Genomic DNA, 15,676 nt, shown 5'->3' on the forward strand with positions numbered 1-15,676 from the left:
TATTTTCTAATTTCTTTCTCCCAAAAATAAAAAAATAAACGCTTTCTGGCCCCAAACTTTTGAATGGTAGTGATTAATGTTACAAAAGCTTTCCATTTCAGATCAATTCTGTTCTTTTGAACTTTCCATTCATCAAAGAATCCTGAAATTAAAATGTAAAAAACTGTTTTCAACATGGATAATAATCATAAATGTTTCTTGAGCATCATATTATAATAATTTTTGCAGGATCACTGAAGAGTTTAGTAATGATGCTGTAAATTCAGCTTAGATCACAGTAATAAATTACACTTCACGATATACTGTATTCACATAGAAAACCGCTGTTTTAAATTGTAATAATATTTCACAATATTACTGGGTTTTTTTTGTGTGTGTATTTTTTTTATCAAATAATTGCAGCCTTGATGAGCAGAAAAGACTTCTTTTAAAAACATAAAAAATCTTACCGATCTAAAACTTTTGGCCGGTAGTGCATATATCAAGTTTTCCACTCCATCTCTCTTGCTTTCTCCTGTTTCAGACATTTGCTCATTTTCTCCCCATGTTATTGTGTATCACATCATGATAAGTTGTGTGTGAGATTATAGGGGAGGTTCTGGTGCACTGATTGTTAATGGATTTTTGTACTTGTATTCCCTAAGTGCAGGGCAGGTTGTATTTTACAATGTGCTTCATTATTTATTGAATGGTTATATAATATATTAATTTAAGGAAGCCATTGGGAGGTGGGCACCTTTTATTTTGAACATATTTTCTCCTGTTTATATTGAGTTACAGAGGAAGTTAGGTTTACTTCTATTCCATCTTTATTTTGTGTTTAGATTGTATAGTTTACTGTAGTTATAGTTTATGTTAAATTAGATTATTTAATTTACAACTATTCCTTCTCCTCTACCCTAGACAGGGGAGGCCATACAGAAGGAATATACACAACAATATATATATATATATATATATATATATATATATATATATATATTAAATGAGAAAATAACAATGAAAATGCATTTATAAATACATATTTTTTAATTGAAAAAAAAGGTTATGCAATGCCCACCAAATTTTACCGCCCCTAATTTTTTTTCCACAGTGACCAATTTAAAACACAACCATTGTTTTAGCTTTTTTTTTTTTTTTAATAAAAGCAGAAAGACATGGAGATGCTCACAGGGGTGCAGTACTCCACCATGGGATAGCTAAGATGATGGTCCTTGGTAATCTTTCCCGAGAAAAAACACATCTGACACACGTTGTAGTTGAAATGCTTTAGACTTCGATACCTAAAAGACAAACAGATGTTCCACACTGTCACAGGCCAGCTGATATGATATTACCAAGGGCGGTTCGAGGATCTCATCCTCAGGGGGGGTTAGCCCTGAGGGACACTGTGTAGCAAGAGACCATTGTATTGCCTCTTTAAATTAGGCACCATATAGTAAGTCAAAATATCTTAAAGGGTTTGTTCACCCAAAAATGAAAATTCTGTCAGTATTTACTCACCCTCATGTTGTTCCAACCCCGTAAGACCTTCGTTCATCTTCGGAACACAAATTAAGATATTTAAGATATTAAGATCGCTCCTGCATACAGTCCATAAGCTTCTTGAGGGACTGGCTCTTGCTGTCCTCGAAAAGTCATTAAAGACATCGTTAAAATAGTCCAAGTGACTACAGGGGCTCAATCTTAAGTTTATCAAACAACGAGAACACTTTTGTGCGCAAAAAAACAACAAAAATAACGACTTTATTTCAACTATTCGTTTATTTCTCCCTCTGCGCGAGTCAGGTTACTAGTTTAATAGCGTAAGCTTCTGTTATTGTACGTCACACGCATCACACACACATGACCAGCGTCGGCCAATAGTGAGCCTACGTGTGACGTAGCTCTACGCAATCACACTACGTTAACTGACTTACAGGCTCATGGAGAAGGAAGTGAATAGTTGAAATAAAGTCGTTATTTTTGTTGTTTTTTTGCGCACAAAAGTGTTCTCGTCGTTTGATAAACTTAAGATTGAGCCCCTGTAGTCACTTGGACTATTTTAACGATGTCTTTAATGACTTTTCGGGGACAGCAAGAGCCAGTCCTTCAAGAAGCCTATGGACTGTATGCAGGAGCGATCTTAATATCTTAAATATCTTAATTTGTGTTCCGAAGATGAATGAAGGTCTTACGGGGGTTGGAACAACATGAGGGTGAGTAAATACTGACAGAATTTTCATTTTTGGGTGAACTAACCCTTTAAATTGGTATCGAGGTTGATATAATGATAGCAGTCTTTCTGCAGTACACTTCAAATTGATAAAACAGTTAGTTCTCTTTTGCAGCATTTTTAAGTTTGAATGGCTTAAAATCTCTTGAATGTTTAAACTAACAAGACTAAAAAAAACCTTGAAAATTATCAACTTTCTTGAGGACGTGCAGCACTGGCCCAATCATTCAGATGGGAAATTAGTTTTAGGGGGGTTGAGATGACAGATAGGGGGGATGAATCCCCCCTAAAAAGGTCCAGAACCGCCCCTGGTTATTGCAATGTTTTGTTAAGAATATTCAGAGATGCCATCAGTGCCTCGAGACAGACACTATCAGACGAGAACAAAACTTGAACTGAAGTGACTTGGATTAACAGTCTTACTGAAATGAATGAACAGTGAACTGACTTGAGCTGAATAATGACAGTATTGTCTTCTGTAGAGCTGCTTTAGAGAGAGAAATGAGTTTGATTCATAACTTTGTAACATTTCCACTGTTATTAAAATAAACCGAATCAACAATCAACTAAATTTAGCTGAATAAATGACACTGTTGTCCTTTGTAGAGCTGCTCATGCTGAAATTGAATTTGTTTCATAATTGAAGAATTATGCAACATTAATACTTTTATTGTCTCGTTTACTGTAAAGCTTCTCTGAAATAATCTGTATTGTATAATAGTATTATAAATAAATGTGACTTGACTTGTGACACAAACTGGTGAACCATTGCTTATTAGTTATTTTACATATATCTTATTGTTTTACAACAATAAAAGCACAAATCTTTTTTGGGATGAGAACTGTTAGATGATTTAGAGGGGGTAAAATGCAACCATATAGCCATATTATGCTTCATCTTATTATTACATTTTTATTTTATTTATTTGAATAGTAAATTTACTTATTTTAATATTGTTTATATTACTTATTTAATAGCCATATTTATTGAATGTTTAATGCTAAATATATTAAATAAATATCAGGGTTCCATCAGTTTTAAAAAACTGTTCCATTTGTTCCATTTCGACAGTTCCAGTTTTAAATAATTTTAAAGAGTCAAAATAATAGTAATATAATATATAGCTAAAATAATTTAAGTTTGACCTTCTGAGGTGGATGGACAACATTATCGGAAAGTTATGCAACTCTGTTGCTCAAGAAGAAAAAAGAAACTTGAATTTATGATTTTCCAAACCTTTTTAGTCCACAGCAGTGGTACAACACTTCCACCCTAAAACAAATGTCATTATTCACTTTTGTTTTACCTGAAGCCCACCATGGGACACTCTTTACAGATGTTACATCTGGCCTGGTGTTTGGCCGTTTCTGCGGCGGCGACTCTGTGAAGCACAGGCAACCACACCATGGACTGCGGCTCCAAATGCATCCAGTCCACGAACTGTTGCAGCTCGATGACATCATCACGGCCCACCTGAAACGCACCAACACAGACAAACCCCTCATTCATTAAACCGCATGACATACGCTACTATAATGGAGCTGTCTGAGTCTAAAAGCTCTCCGGTGGTCTATTTATCATTTCAGAAGCGTATTCATCTACAACCCAAAACCTATAATATCCCATCTCAACCTTATTAGCCCGAGGGCAAGGGATCCATTAGTAATTTTGAAGTGAAGCAAATGGGGCCAATTGTGGTCATTTGAGTCTCCACCCCCATAGCATTAACACTGCTACTACTGTTATGAATCAATTACAGCAGGCCAGTTAAGGCAAGACTATCAAGAGTCTTTCATTACATGGAACATTAAATGAAAAGTGGTCCACTGTGACTCAAGTAAAAGAGTGAAGTATTGGAGGCCCCGTCCAGGGTGGCTTTATACGGGTTTATAAATGCGCCATTATACCAGCGGATGTGGTTCACATCATAAAGCACACCATCATGTGATATTATGGGAATGCATGCACACAAATCAAGTGGATTTCATTAAATATCTCTCAGTAGAGCTTGTGCATCGGCTGTCACACCGACCGCTAACCGTCTGAAAGTGGCGGTGTAAATCCCCGGGCATTCCTGCCAGTCTTATAACAGAGCTCATCATTTATTTATATGTCAAAACTCACTGATGTGTAATAAGGAGCCCCTATACCCACATAAACAAGTCCGAGCATCCGTTCAGCAGCTCCCTTTAGGAATAATGTCTCACACACCTGAATTATGTATCTTAGAATATCGGTCATTTGATTTGCATTAATTTACCTTTTTGTTAAAGATTGTAATTTATTAATGTGTGCATACGTTCTTTCACTACTTCAGTATATATATATTTTTGTTTATATAATGAGGTTCAACAGAATAAATTTGACATCTCCCAGAGGAACATCTTGATCAGATGTTTCTCACAGATTTATACTGAAAATATGTTTGTTTACGCTTTCTTAGCACTAATTCACTGGTTACATTTAAGCCTAAAACAAATGTGGCTAAATCATTTGGCCTTGGAAGAAATTGGTATGAAATTTCTGAGTTCATATTGAGATCTGTTTTTCAAGTGCACTTATTTTGAAACACTGTTGACATCTCTTCAGAAATTATTTTTTCTTTCATTAACACAAAAAAAATATATATATAAAAAATGTTTTTGCTAATTGACAAAGCTTAAACAAAATACACATATTAGATGGAAAAACTTCTAAAAGATAATAAGAAAATAGATGACTGAAATAAGTTTAAATTGAAGCACTAAAATTCTGTGCTGGATTTAAGAAAAAACTGGAATTAAATAAAAACTAAACCATAACTTAAACTAAAACTGAGTTAAAAGTAAATTAAATCAGTTATACTAAAACAAAACAAAAACTAAGAAAAATGACAAAATCACACGACCTAATTAATAAAAAAATTTAACTAAAAAAAAAAATAAAATAAAAAAAATAAAAAGAAATTTTGTTGTTGGTGTCAGAGGGGCCGGTCTGAGTATTTCTCAATCTGCTCAGTTACTGGGATTTTCACACACAACCATTTCTAGGGTTTACAAAGAATGGTGTGAAAAGGGAAAAACATCCAGTATGCGGCAGTCCTGTGGGCGAAAATGCCTTGTTGATGCTAGAGGTCAGAGGAGAATGGGCCGACTGATTCAAGCTGATAGAAGAGCAACTTTGACTGAAATAACCACTCGTTACAACCGAGGTATGCAGCAAAGCATTTGTGAAGCCACAACACACACAACCTTGAGGCAGATGGGCTACAACAGCAGAAGACCCCACCGGGTACCACTCATCTCCACTACAAATAGGAAGAGACTACAATTTGCAAGAGCTCACTAACATTGGACAGTTGAAGACTGGAAAAATGTTGCCTGGTCTGATGAGTCTCGATTTCTGTTGAGACATTCAGATGGTAGAGTCAGAATTTGGCATAAACAGAATGAGAACATGGATCCATCATGCTTTGTTACCACTGTGCAGGCTGGTGGTGGTGGTGTAATGGTGACGGGATGTTTTCTTGGCACACTTTAGAGCCCTTAGTGCCAATTGGGCATCGTTTAAATGCCACGGCCTACCTGAGCATTGTTTCTGACCATGTCCATCCCTTTATAGTCACCATGTCCCCATCCTCTGATGGCTACTTCCAGCAGGATAATGCACCATGTCACAAAGCTCGAATCATTTCAAATTGGTTTCTTGAACATGACAATGAGTTCACTGTACTAAAATGGCCCCCACAATCACCAGATCTCAACCCAATAGAGCATCTTTGGGATGTGGTGGAACGGGAGCTTCGTGCCCTGGATGTGCATCCCACAAATCTCCATCAACTGCAAGATGCTATCCTATCAATATGGGCCAACATTTCTAAAGAATGCTTTCAGCACCTTGTTGAATCAATGCCACGTAGACTTAAGGCCGTTCTGAAGGCGAAAGGAGGTCAAACACAGTATGGTGTTCCTAATAATCCTAGATGAGTGTACATATTGTGCTTTTCTAATATCGTTTTGTGTAATTTAATGTAGCTGTAAAAGGTCAGCAAAGTTTTAATCATCAAAGAGCAAGACAAATGTAGTTATTGTTTTCCAAAAGAAAGAGCAGATTCTGAACAGCCTGAAATGAGTCGTCAGTAATTCAAGTTTTACTTCCTCCACGAACCTACATATGTTTGTAACACATTTGCATAATGCAGCCTAGTCTTTATTGATAAACTGCTACCGTTACTGTTCCTATCACTGTGTGTATCAAGCACTGAGGATGCCTCTGGAGCTTAAATTCAGAAATGGTAATAGGCGTTTAATTTCTGACACATGCTGTAAGTGACCAATCACAACAAACCATCTAAGCCATCTGACCAATCAGATCACTGGAGGCTGAAAGGAAGGTTTAGAGAAACTGAATCCTTTATTGAACCATTTCAGACACTGAGAAAAGAGGTGATGCTGCAACGTATATTTTAAGAAAATAGTGTTTTTTTATCTTGTATGCATGTACACCTAATGTGGGAGACCTCCAAAACCAAATTAGGATCTATTAAAACAGCAAAATAGGGGCACTTTAATAAAACTATGATAGTAGTAATTAACTAATATAACACTGGTTCTCAGGAGAAAAATCTGATTCAATCTCATTGCTCTCTAGGATTAATAACTGATATAAAAATAGAATTAAAACAACTGATAAAACAACTCATTATCTCGTGCTGTAGCTGTCAGGCAGTGTTAACTCACATATTGAAAGCAGCTCCGGACACTGGGCTCCATGTTACTCCCTCCGAACGCAGCCGCCTCCCCGAGCTGATGTGGGATTCGGATGCCGTTGTGTAGCAGTAATGCCAGCTGCATCTGGTTACAGAACCCTGCAGCGCTGGCCACCTGAGCGAACAGATCTGTGGAGGACAACACGGGCCAAACTCAAAGAACATCACATTATCAGACTAGGAGGGTGAGTGGGTAAGGTTTTAGACTTAAGATCCAATTTATAAATGTCCCTGTGGTGGTCACAGCAAGGACAGTGTTGCATTCCAGTCCCTGAGACCTTTAAAGACACTGAAATTAAAGTTCCCAGTGAAATTGTGCACAAATATTAAAGTGAAAGAAAGAAGCCAGTGTCCCGCGCATAACTTAATTCATCTCATTTATAAATTGAGAATTAACAAAACATATAGAATACATATTTAATATCAAAATACTTGCATTTGTACTTGTCCTTTATGGGTCCTTTTGAAAGCGAAAACAAGCCGATCTTAATAGACAGCACTTGAACTTTTCCGCTCCTTCCACTATTAACAGAAAACAGAGACATTGATGTGCCACAGAAATTACACATGTATTATATTTTGATTGTCTGGTAAATATCTTGGTCAGTAACAACCACAGGTATTGGTTATGTCTTTACTGAACAGTTTTGTGTCAGCTTGTATTGGCAAAAATACAATTATTGCTGTAGGACTGCAAAAGAAATGAACATAAATCATTCAAATCAAAAATCTATGAGAGACACCATTATCTGCAATAGTTTAGAGGTCATGAGATTATTGTTTTTTATGAGAATATTTAAAGTGGCACTAAAATGTACTTTGCCAATTTAGTCAGACGTAAACATTTATAAATATCATTGCATTATTAGATACAAATATTAAACCAATTGGAAAGCTTTTTCAAAAACTATGGACACAACTGCAAGGTCTTACTTTTTACCTTTATTTTACACAGTATGCATATGTTTTATCAAACCAAATAATCTTTTATGAAAAAAAAACTACTCATGCTTATCTATAGGTCTACTAATGCTTTCATTCTTTCAAATAATCACTTAGATATTTTGTAATTCAATGCAGCCAACATTCAAACATTTTTAAGTGTGACTAAATATGTTTATGGCCACTCTATTAAGGATAAGACCCATACCGACCTGTCATAGACTTTTAGAAGCCAGTTGAGACACAGATCCACACAGAGAGGGACATTAACCAGATCCGGATGCACCTGCTGAAGTCCATGATAGATTGTGCAGAGACAGTTTACGATGCCTGGAATCTCCAGTAGCTGCTCATTATGCGTGAGTTTGTGTTGATCAAAGACGCTCTGGGCTCTGCCGAGCTCTAAAAGGTCCACTAGAACAGACAGACGGTATTCACATGATTTCATCTCCACTCATTTCTGTGTCTACAATGAATTCCATTCAGTGTATTTTAATGAAAGTCACCAGAGCGTAACTCATCCATTGGCGTGTAATGAAAATTCCCTGGTGAAAAGGCAGCAAAAAATTATATTTCTTATCAGCATTCATCAGATTTGCAACCAATTATACGTTTCAACAACTACCCTTTCTCAACATTACCCACATCCAAAGATATGAAGCAAACACTATCCAACCAACCTGACTGCAGGATTATTCTGATCAGCTTGTTATTGTAAGGCCCGCCCAATCAGCTCTTATACAGTTTCCAAAAGAGCGGGGAAGATACCTGTGTGTTCTGTCGTTTCAGTTAGAGCCAGACCGATAAAGGATTTTGAAGGCCGATACCGAAAATCCGAAAATCCGATAATCCGATATTCCGATATATCGGCCGATATTTTTTTTTAATTATTAAATATTGTTGGATTTCACACATGTGTAAAAGAAAAGCTAACTTTTCTGCACAAGATACGTTTGATACTTTTTCTCCATGTCTAAATGTTCACTCCTCGCAAGTATAACTTTCATTTTACAATGCAGACACTTTAACTAGAGATATGCTAACTATAAATACAGTAATCACTTTATTTAGGCAGAAAAGGTTCATTGTGGTTTCCAAGCTCATTAATGTTAACGTTAGTGGTCTTCCACTGATGATATTGGCATTAGCTTGCTTTGTGGTTAGCTAGTCTATGATGAGCCATAATTTAGCAATAGATAACATCATACTGCAAGTTGTAAAACATACATTTTCAATATAACAGGCCAAGGAGAGATGATTGAAGCATATTTCGTCCGTTTTTATTTTATTTTTTAAATATTCATTTATCGGGCATTATAACTGCCGATACCGATATTATGGAAAATGCCTAATATCGGCCGATAATATCGGCCGGCCGATATATCGGTCTGGCTCTAGTTTCAGTGTTGCAAAATAGTTTAATTACAATTCAACTTTTATCTGGCTCCATTTTATCTCAACCTCAAATTAGGTTGGAATGCCAATGGTTCATTTGAATAATAATTTAGACACTTTATTCTATTCAGATACCGATGACGCTCAGGGCCATTGTTTACAAGGATCTCATGGTAACAAACTCATCAGTCTGATCATTATCACTCTAAAAAATGCTGGGTAGTTTTAAACCAAATTTGGAAAAACCCAACCGTTGGGTTAAATTTTACATTACGGTTGGGTTTGACCATATTTGTCCCAAATTTGCCCAGCATTTTTTTATAGAGAGCCAGAGTTTATGGCTAATACTACAAACCCAATTCCATAAAAGTTGGGACACTGTACAAATTGTGAATAAAAACAGAATGAAATGATGTGGAAGTTTCAAATTTCAATATTATATTTAGAATACAACATACAGTAGATGACATATCAAATGTTTAAACTGAGAAAATGCATAATTTTAAGGGAAAAATAAGTTGATTTTAAATTTCATGGCATCAACACATCTCAAAAAAGTTACAGTAGCATTCCTGTGTGTGATGCAGTGCCGTCTAAGGGCCCGAAGATCACGGGCATTCAGTATGGTTTTCCGGCCTTGACCCTTACGCACAGAGATTGTTCCAGATTCTCTGAATCTTTGGATGATATTATGCACTGTAGATGATGATAACTTCAAACTCTTTGCAATTTTTCTCTGAGAAACACCTTTCTGATATTGCTCCACTATTTTTTGCCTCAGCATTGGGGGAATTGGTGATCCTCTGCCCATCTTGACTTCTGAGAGACACTGCCACTCTGAGAGGCTCTTTTTATACCCAATCATGTTGCCAATTGACCTAATAAGTTGCAAATTGGTCCTCCAGCTGTTCCTTATATGTACATTTAACTTTTCTGGCCTCTTATTGCTACCTGTCCCAACTTTTTTGGAATTTGTAGCTCTCATGAAATCCAAAAGGAGCCAATATTTGGCATGGCAATTCAAAATGTCTCACTTTCAACATTTGATATGTCATCTATGTTGTATTCTAAATATAATATTGAAATTTGAAACTTCCACATCATTGCATTCTGTTTTTATTCACAATTTGTACAGTGTCCCAACTTTTATGGAATTGGGTTTGTATTTATATAGGCTGTCCATGCTTGAAATTATTTATATCCCAGACATCAGTGTCTGCCCAGACGTCTGGTACATGTGGATTCAACGCGTAACAGATATGGGCCGGATCTTGGCCGACCCTATACTGCTGTTTGGGATAGTAGTTCTGTTTAGCCTCCTACAGATGTCTATTGTCTATATAACAACTTAGTTAAAGCTCGAACAATAATCAGATGGCTAGTACTATGAAGTCATGGTATTTTTTCAATGGTATTTTTGTTACGCCCCCTATAGTTAATAATATAACTACTAAAACCAGAGGTTATGGCTTGTACCATAATATCCCACCCCATGCTTGCTATTATTTCAGTAGTATTTTTTTCTAGCCTCATAGTGAATGCAACTGAATAACAACTTTAGGCTACTAAAGTCAAGCATTTACTGATCTCTGCATATGGAGAGAAGAAAGAGGGGTTGAAAGGAAGGAAATGTAGATAAAGACAGTACAGATATGGGATAGACTTAGTATGATTGCGTCTAGTAAAACGTCTGCCAGAGAGTTTGAAGTCAGATGAGGAATATAAGAGTGCAAACGAACTGGTCCACGAGTCTTTTCTTTTCTTTTCCATGCAAAACGAAGCATTGAGAACTTTGTAAGTGTACAGACCGTTTAATAAGAAGAGACTTTATAAAGACAGTTCACTTCGTGTATACAGACAGGAGCCATCTTGGAAAACAGTCATGACAAGTTGTAGTGGCTTTCCTATAAGCCCAAGACAGGTGGTAAGGTGTTCTACACACATAAAACACTGCACACAACGATATTCGTTTGAACAGTTGTTTTTGTCCATTTAATGAGATCTTAGAGATTTTACATTGTACTGGTTCTATGGTAAGAATCATAAATTCCAGCCACCTGTTTCCCTCTGTTTTAACCCAACTCATTTAAATACCATGTGATGGAACAGGTGTGGCTTTCACCTGCACAACTGATGCACACCGCCATCTAGTTGCAGAACAAATTACATCTGGCATACATTACATCACAACGTGCTGAGTGAGCTGACCTGTATGAAGTTCAGCGAACTTCTGAACTGTATGAACGGCGTTCGGGGATCGACTTACCGAGCCTATTTTCTAAGATGGCTCCTGCCTGTAAACACAAAATGAACTGTCTTTATAAAAGTATCATCTTATTAAACGGTCTGTACACTTACAAAGTTCTCAATGCGTCATTTTGCATGTGTGGACCCTCATTATGTTACTCTGTTAGTGTGGGGCTATTTTGAGCCTTGTTAGTGGTATAAAATAGTGATTTCTCTAACTTATTAAAGGCCCCCATTACTAGCATTATACAGTGTTGTAGTACTCGAGACTCGGACTCGTCTCGGACTCGGTCTCGAGACCATATTTTAATGGTCTTGGTCTTGTCATGGAATTGACTCGTACTCGAACATTTTTTTTTTAGGACTCGGAATTATTCCCGAGTCCACTCGAGTTCAATTCAAAATATTTTTCATGATTATTAATGTATGTTAATAAAAATATTTCTTTAAATTGATTGACACGCCCAGTGATTGGTGATTTTCTAGTGCGCAACTGCGCATGACAAATTGTAATAAAATTACTTTTAACACCACCTACTATGTGGCCTTTTTACCCTAAACTGATCATATTTTTTAAACTCTAAGTAAATTCAGTAAAAAAAAAAAAAGGATTTCTCTAAGTAAATAAAAGTAAATTAGGTAATCAACCCTCACTGGTCTCGGTCTCGACTCGGACTCGGCCGTCTCTGGTCTCGGACTCGACTCGGACTCGACTCTCTATGGACTCGGTCTTGACTCGGACTCGACTCTCTCTGGTCTCGGTGTCGACTCAGACTCGAGTGAGGTGGTCTCGACTACAACACTGGCATTATACGCTAAACAGTTTTTAGAGATAAAACTCTTTAGATTTGATTATCATGAAAACAAATCTCAGAGAACGACTGACTAGGTACCGATGTTTTATTAGACCAAAGGTTCATTTTGCAGCGGAGTTCTCCTTTAAGAGTAAAAAACGGTGCTGTGCCGTCTATATTGGATAAGACAGGAATGCTCTGGATCGAATATGTATGGGCGAATCATTCCGGTTGCCATTTTACATCATTGGACGTTTTCAAAACAATTTCCCCCAAGTGCATCGACGGGTGAGTTGAAACTCATTATAATATGCAAAACTGTTATCCACTCACAGAAGTGGGCGTTTACTTCCAAGTCTTCAGTGCGAGACGCCCATAAAAACAGAGCGTTTTTCAGCGAAACTCAAAACTAGGGTAAAAGATTACTTATTACTCATTCATTTTGATGTTTTTGAATGCAAAAACCAAGCAAACGTCATAAGTTGACCTCAGAGAACAATATAATAAAATTTAAAAAGCCAGTTCATGACCCCTTTAAATGTATTGAAATTAATAAGGCATCTTTGAGTAAACTTCTAAGTATCTGTTTGCCGGGCAGAGTGTCCTGGTTTTTGGTAATCAAAATATGGTCACCCTCAGAAAAGCCCTTTGTTTTCTCAGAGAGTAGCCCTTCTCTGAATCCAGACTTGACTTCAGGCTTGCATTATCAGCCGGTTGCTTGCTGGCTCTAATGCTTTCAAAAATCCTTCTGCAATTTGAAGATCAAAGACTTGTACAGTATAGTTAGTCTACCATAGACGTACTAATAGTGCCTGACACAATTAGCAGAGAGATCAAGATTTCATGTTTAAAATTGTCTTTGTCTTTTGCTGTAATCTGTTTTTTTTTTCCCCTTTGCATTTCCTCCAGTCAATTCGAGTGTGCAGTGAAGAGGGGAGTTCACACTCACAGGTTTGCAATGCAGTGATAAATGTCCCAGAAAATATGCTATTGCAATGGTTCAAAATCCCCCACAGAAGTAGGCTACCGTGATTTTGTTAGTGAAGTAAAAAGTATAAGAGGTAAATGATAAGATGGATCACTCACAGCAGAGGGCTTTCTGCAGCCTGCGGCTCTTCATAGCTGTGCGGTAAGCGGAGAAACGCACATGACTCAGATCAGCTGCACAGAGCGTAAAACATTAGGGTGAATTAGGAAAGTTCCCTAGAAAAGTTTTATTTTCAAACAAATACTGAGCAATCTATCATGTGAGAAATCTGCATACTGAACATTTTGTACTTGTATAAAGTAGTGAACTACACAGAGAGAATGACAGAACACTTGATATTGATTGACAGGTTAAAGGACAGACCCATTGACTGAAATAGTTGAGTCATCTTTGGATGATCCCACGAGGTGGTCTGCTGCTCATGACTGAAACATAATTAATCATCAACATCAATTCCCTGGATTTGGATTCTGTCAAATGGAAGCATGAAAATGATATAAAGATTTGGAATGTTTTTCTCACACGTATTTGAAGGAGATCACATTAATTGAATCAATCATTTGTTAATGAACATGTGGAATTAGTAATTATACACTACCGTTCAAAGGTTTGGGGTCAGCAAGATTTTTTTAATACTTTTATTTAGCGAGGATGCATGAAATTGATCAAAAGTGACAGAAATATTTTGTCACATTATAAATGCCTTTACTATTTCAAATAAATTTGTATTAATCAAGAATCCTGAAAAAACTGTTTCCTCAAAAATATAAAGTGGGACAACTGTCTTCAACAATGATAATAATAAGAAATGTTTCTTTAGCAGCAAATCATCATATTAGAATGATTTCTGAAGGATCATGTGACACTGATGACTGGAGTAATGATGCTGAAAATTCAGCTTTGCATCAAATTACATTTTAAAGCAGCATTATGTTACTTTTGGAATTTTGCTCTCTGGGTCCCCCTACAGTTGGGAAACAGTATTGTCTTCTACCAGAGCCCGTCTAACGGAGAGCCTTGGCACTTCCTATTAGCCCCATTGTGCATCATCCTGGTTGCAGTTCCATTAGAATTCCACTGGAGGCAAGAGCAGAATGAATGGGAGTCTATGGGGCTAAACGGCTAAAGGTGTCTCTTTCACCTGCTTGTCGTTAAATCAACATAGATTTTATTGTTGATTCCGCAAGTTCAATATAGATTATAGACCAAAAGTCGAATGAACGAGTACTTATGTCCTTTTGATTTCTTACAGGTTAGGCCGTTGTTGGCCGGAACACGCTAGCATTCTGCTATTGTGTGACGTCATCACAGTTTTGAACGGATTTTTAGAACAGATAAGTGAACTTAAAAATGCAATTTTTTGTGTATTATGTATTATCGTGTATAGAGTGTATTATCTTAGCCCTCCCTTTTGAATGCAACTTTCAAATTACTTGACAAAAAATTACATCCTGAGAAAAGTGGATTTCTGGGGGTGAAACCCCATTGACTCCCATTCATTCTGCACTCGACCGCGAGCGCCCCCGTATGGACAGAGACGCGTTACTGCAGCCAGTCCAGAACCCGGAAGTAACCAGCCAGTGCCAATTCTCTTCAATTAGACATTCTCTGCTTCTACTAATGTCGTAAAATCGGTCATGGTTACACTAGGGAGAAGGAAGGAGTTCTCACATCTTGGGCAGACTCCAGTGTTGTGTGTGAAATGTCTTCATCCCAGGTACATTGGTATATATTTCAGCATGTCATATGAATATAGTTTCATGCACTGAAAAAAATAATATGCTCATCTAATCAATAAAATTGTGGCAACATATTACAAGCAATATTATTAATTAAATTGTACAAATTAGAATTAATTAGAATGTTAATTTGATTAACTATTACTCAATTCTAATTTGTTCAATTTAATAAATAATATTGCTTGTAATCTGTTGCCACAATTTTATTGATTAGATAAAGCATATTAATTTTTACAGTGTGGGCTTTATTTTTATCAAAAGTCAAAAGATCGCGTAGCTCACTTTCATTTCAAGCCAGCGTCTTTATAGTAACGTTAGCCTATTGGCTACTGTTTTACATAATGGATATGCTAAGTCAATTCAATGTTTGTTGGAAGATACCATGTCGTCAACATTATAATATCAAGCTACCATAGATGAATCTGCATTGAGTCTACATTGGATGCAGCGAGGGGCGAAGCTACACAACACATTGCCAACAGTAAACTGATTGCGCTCGCGCTCTGTTTCTGATGCACTTTACATTTGCTAGGCGGGGGAAGATTGATGCACCACACCGGACCGGAGTCGGGGGACTTAGTTACGTTTTTGTGGAGTATTATGAATGA

At 36.9% G+C, this 15,676-nt stretch overlaps 1 protein-coding gene across 1 annotated transcript in view; it reads right to left on the minus strand.

The window, feature by feature from the left end:
• Window positions 1–15,676, minus strand: part of LOC120485875 (utrophin) — a 50,901-nt gene that overhangs the window by 14,410 nt on the left and 20,815 nt on the right. The window contains exons 8-14 of the mRNA XM_039681666.2: window positions 13,693–13,754; window positions 13,428–13,502; window positions 8,118–8,319; window positions 7,400–7,485; window positions 6,935–7,092; window positions 3,523–3,689; window positions 1,172–1,283 (exon numbers count right to left, since the gene is read on the minus strand). Coding sequence (XP_039537600.2) covers window positions 1,172–1,283; window positions 3,523–3,689; window positions 6,935–7,092; window positions 7,400–7,485; window positions 8,118–8,319; window positions 13,428–13,502; window positions 13,693–13,754 — 862 coding nt within the window. The remainder of the gene's footprint in view (window positions 1–1,171; window positions 1,284–3,522; window positions 3,690–6,934; window positions 7,093–7,399; window positions 7,486–8,117; window positions 8,320–13,427; window positions 13,503–13,692; window positions 13,755–15,676) is intronic.

Source organism: Pimephales promelas, chromosome 15 (genome assembly GCF_988280905.1).
Source record: "Pimephales promelas chromosome 15, fPimPro1.hap1.1, whole genome shotgun sequence".
In the NCBI taxonomy this organism is placed as follows: Eukaryota; Metazoa; Chordata; class Actinopteri; order Cypriniformes; family Leuciscidae; genus Pimephales; species Pimephales promelas.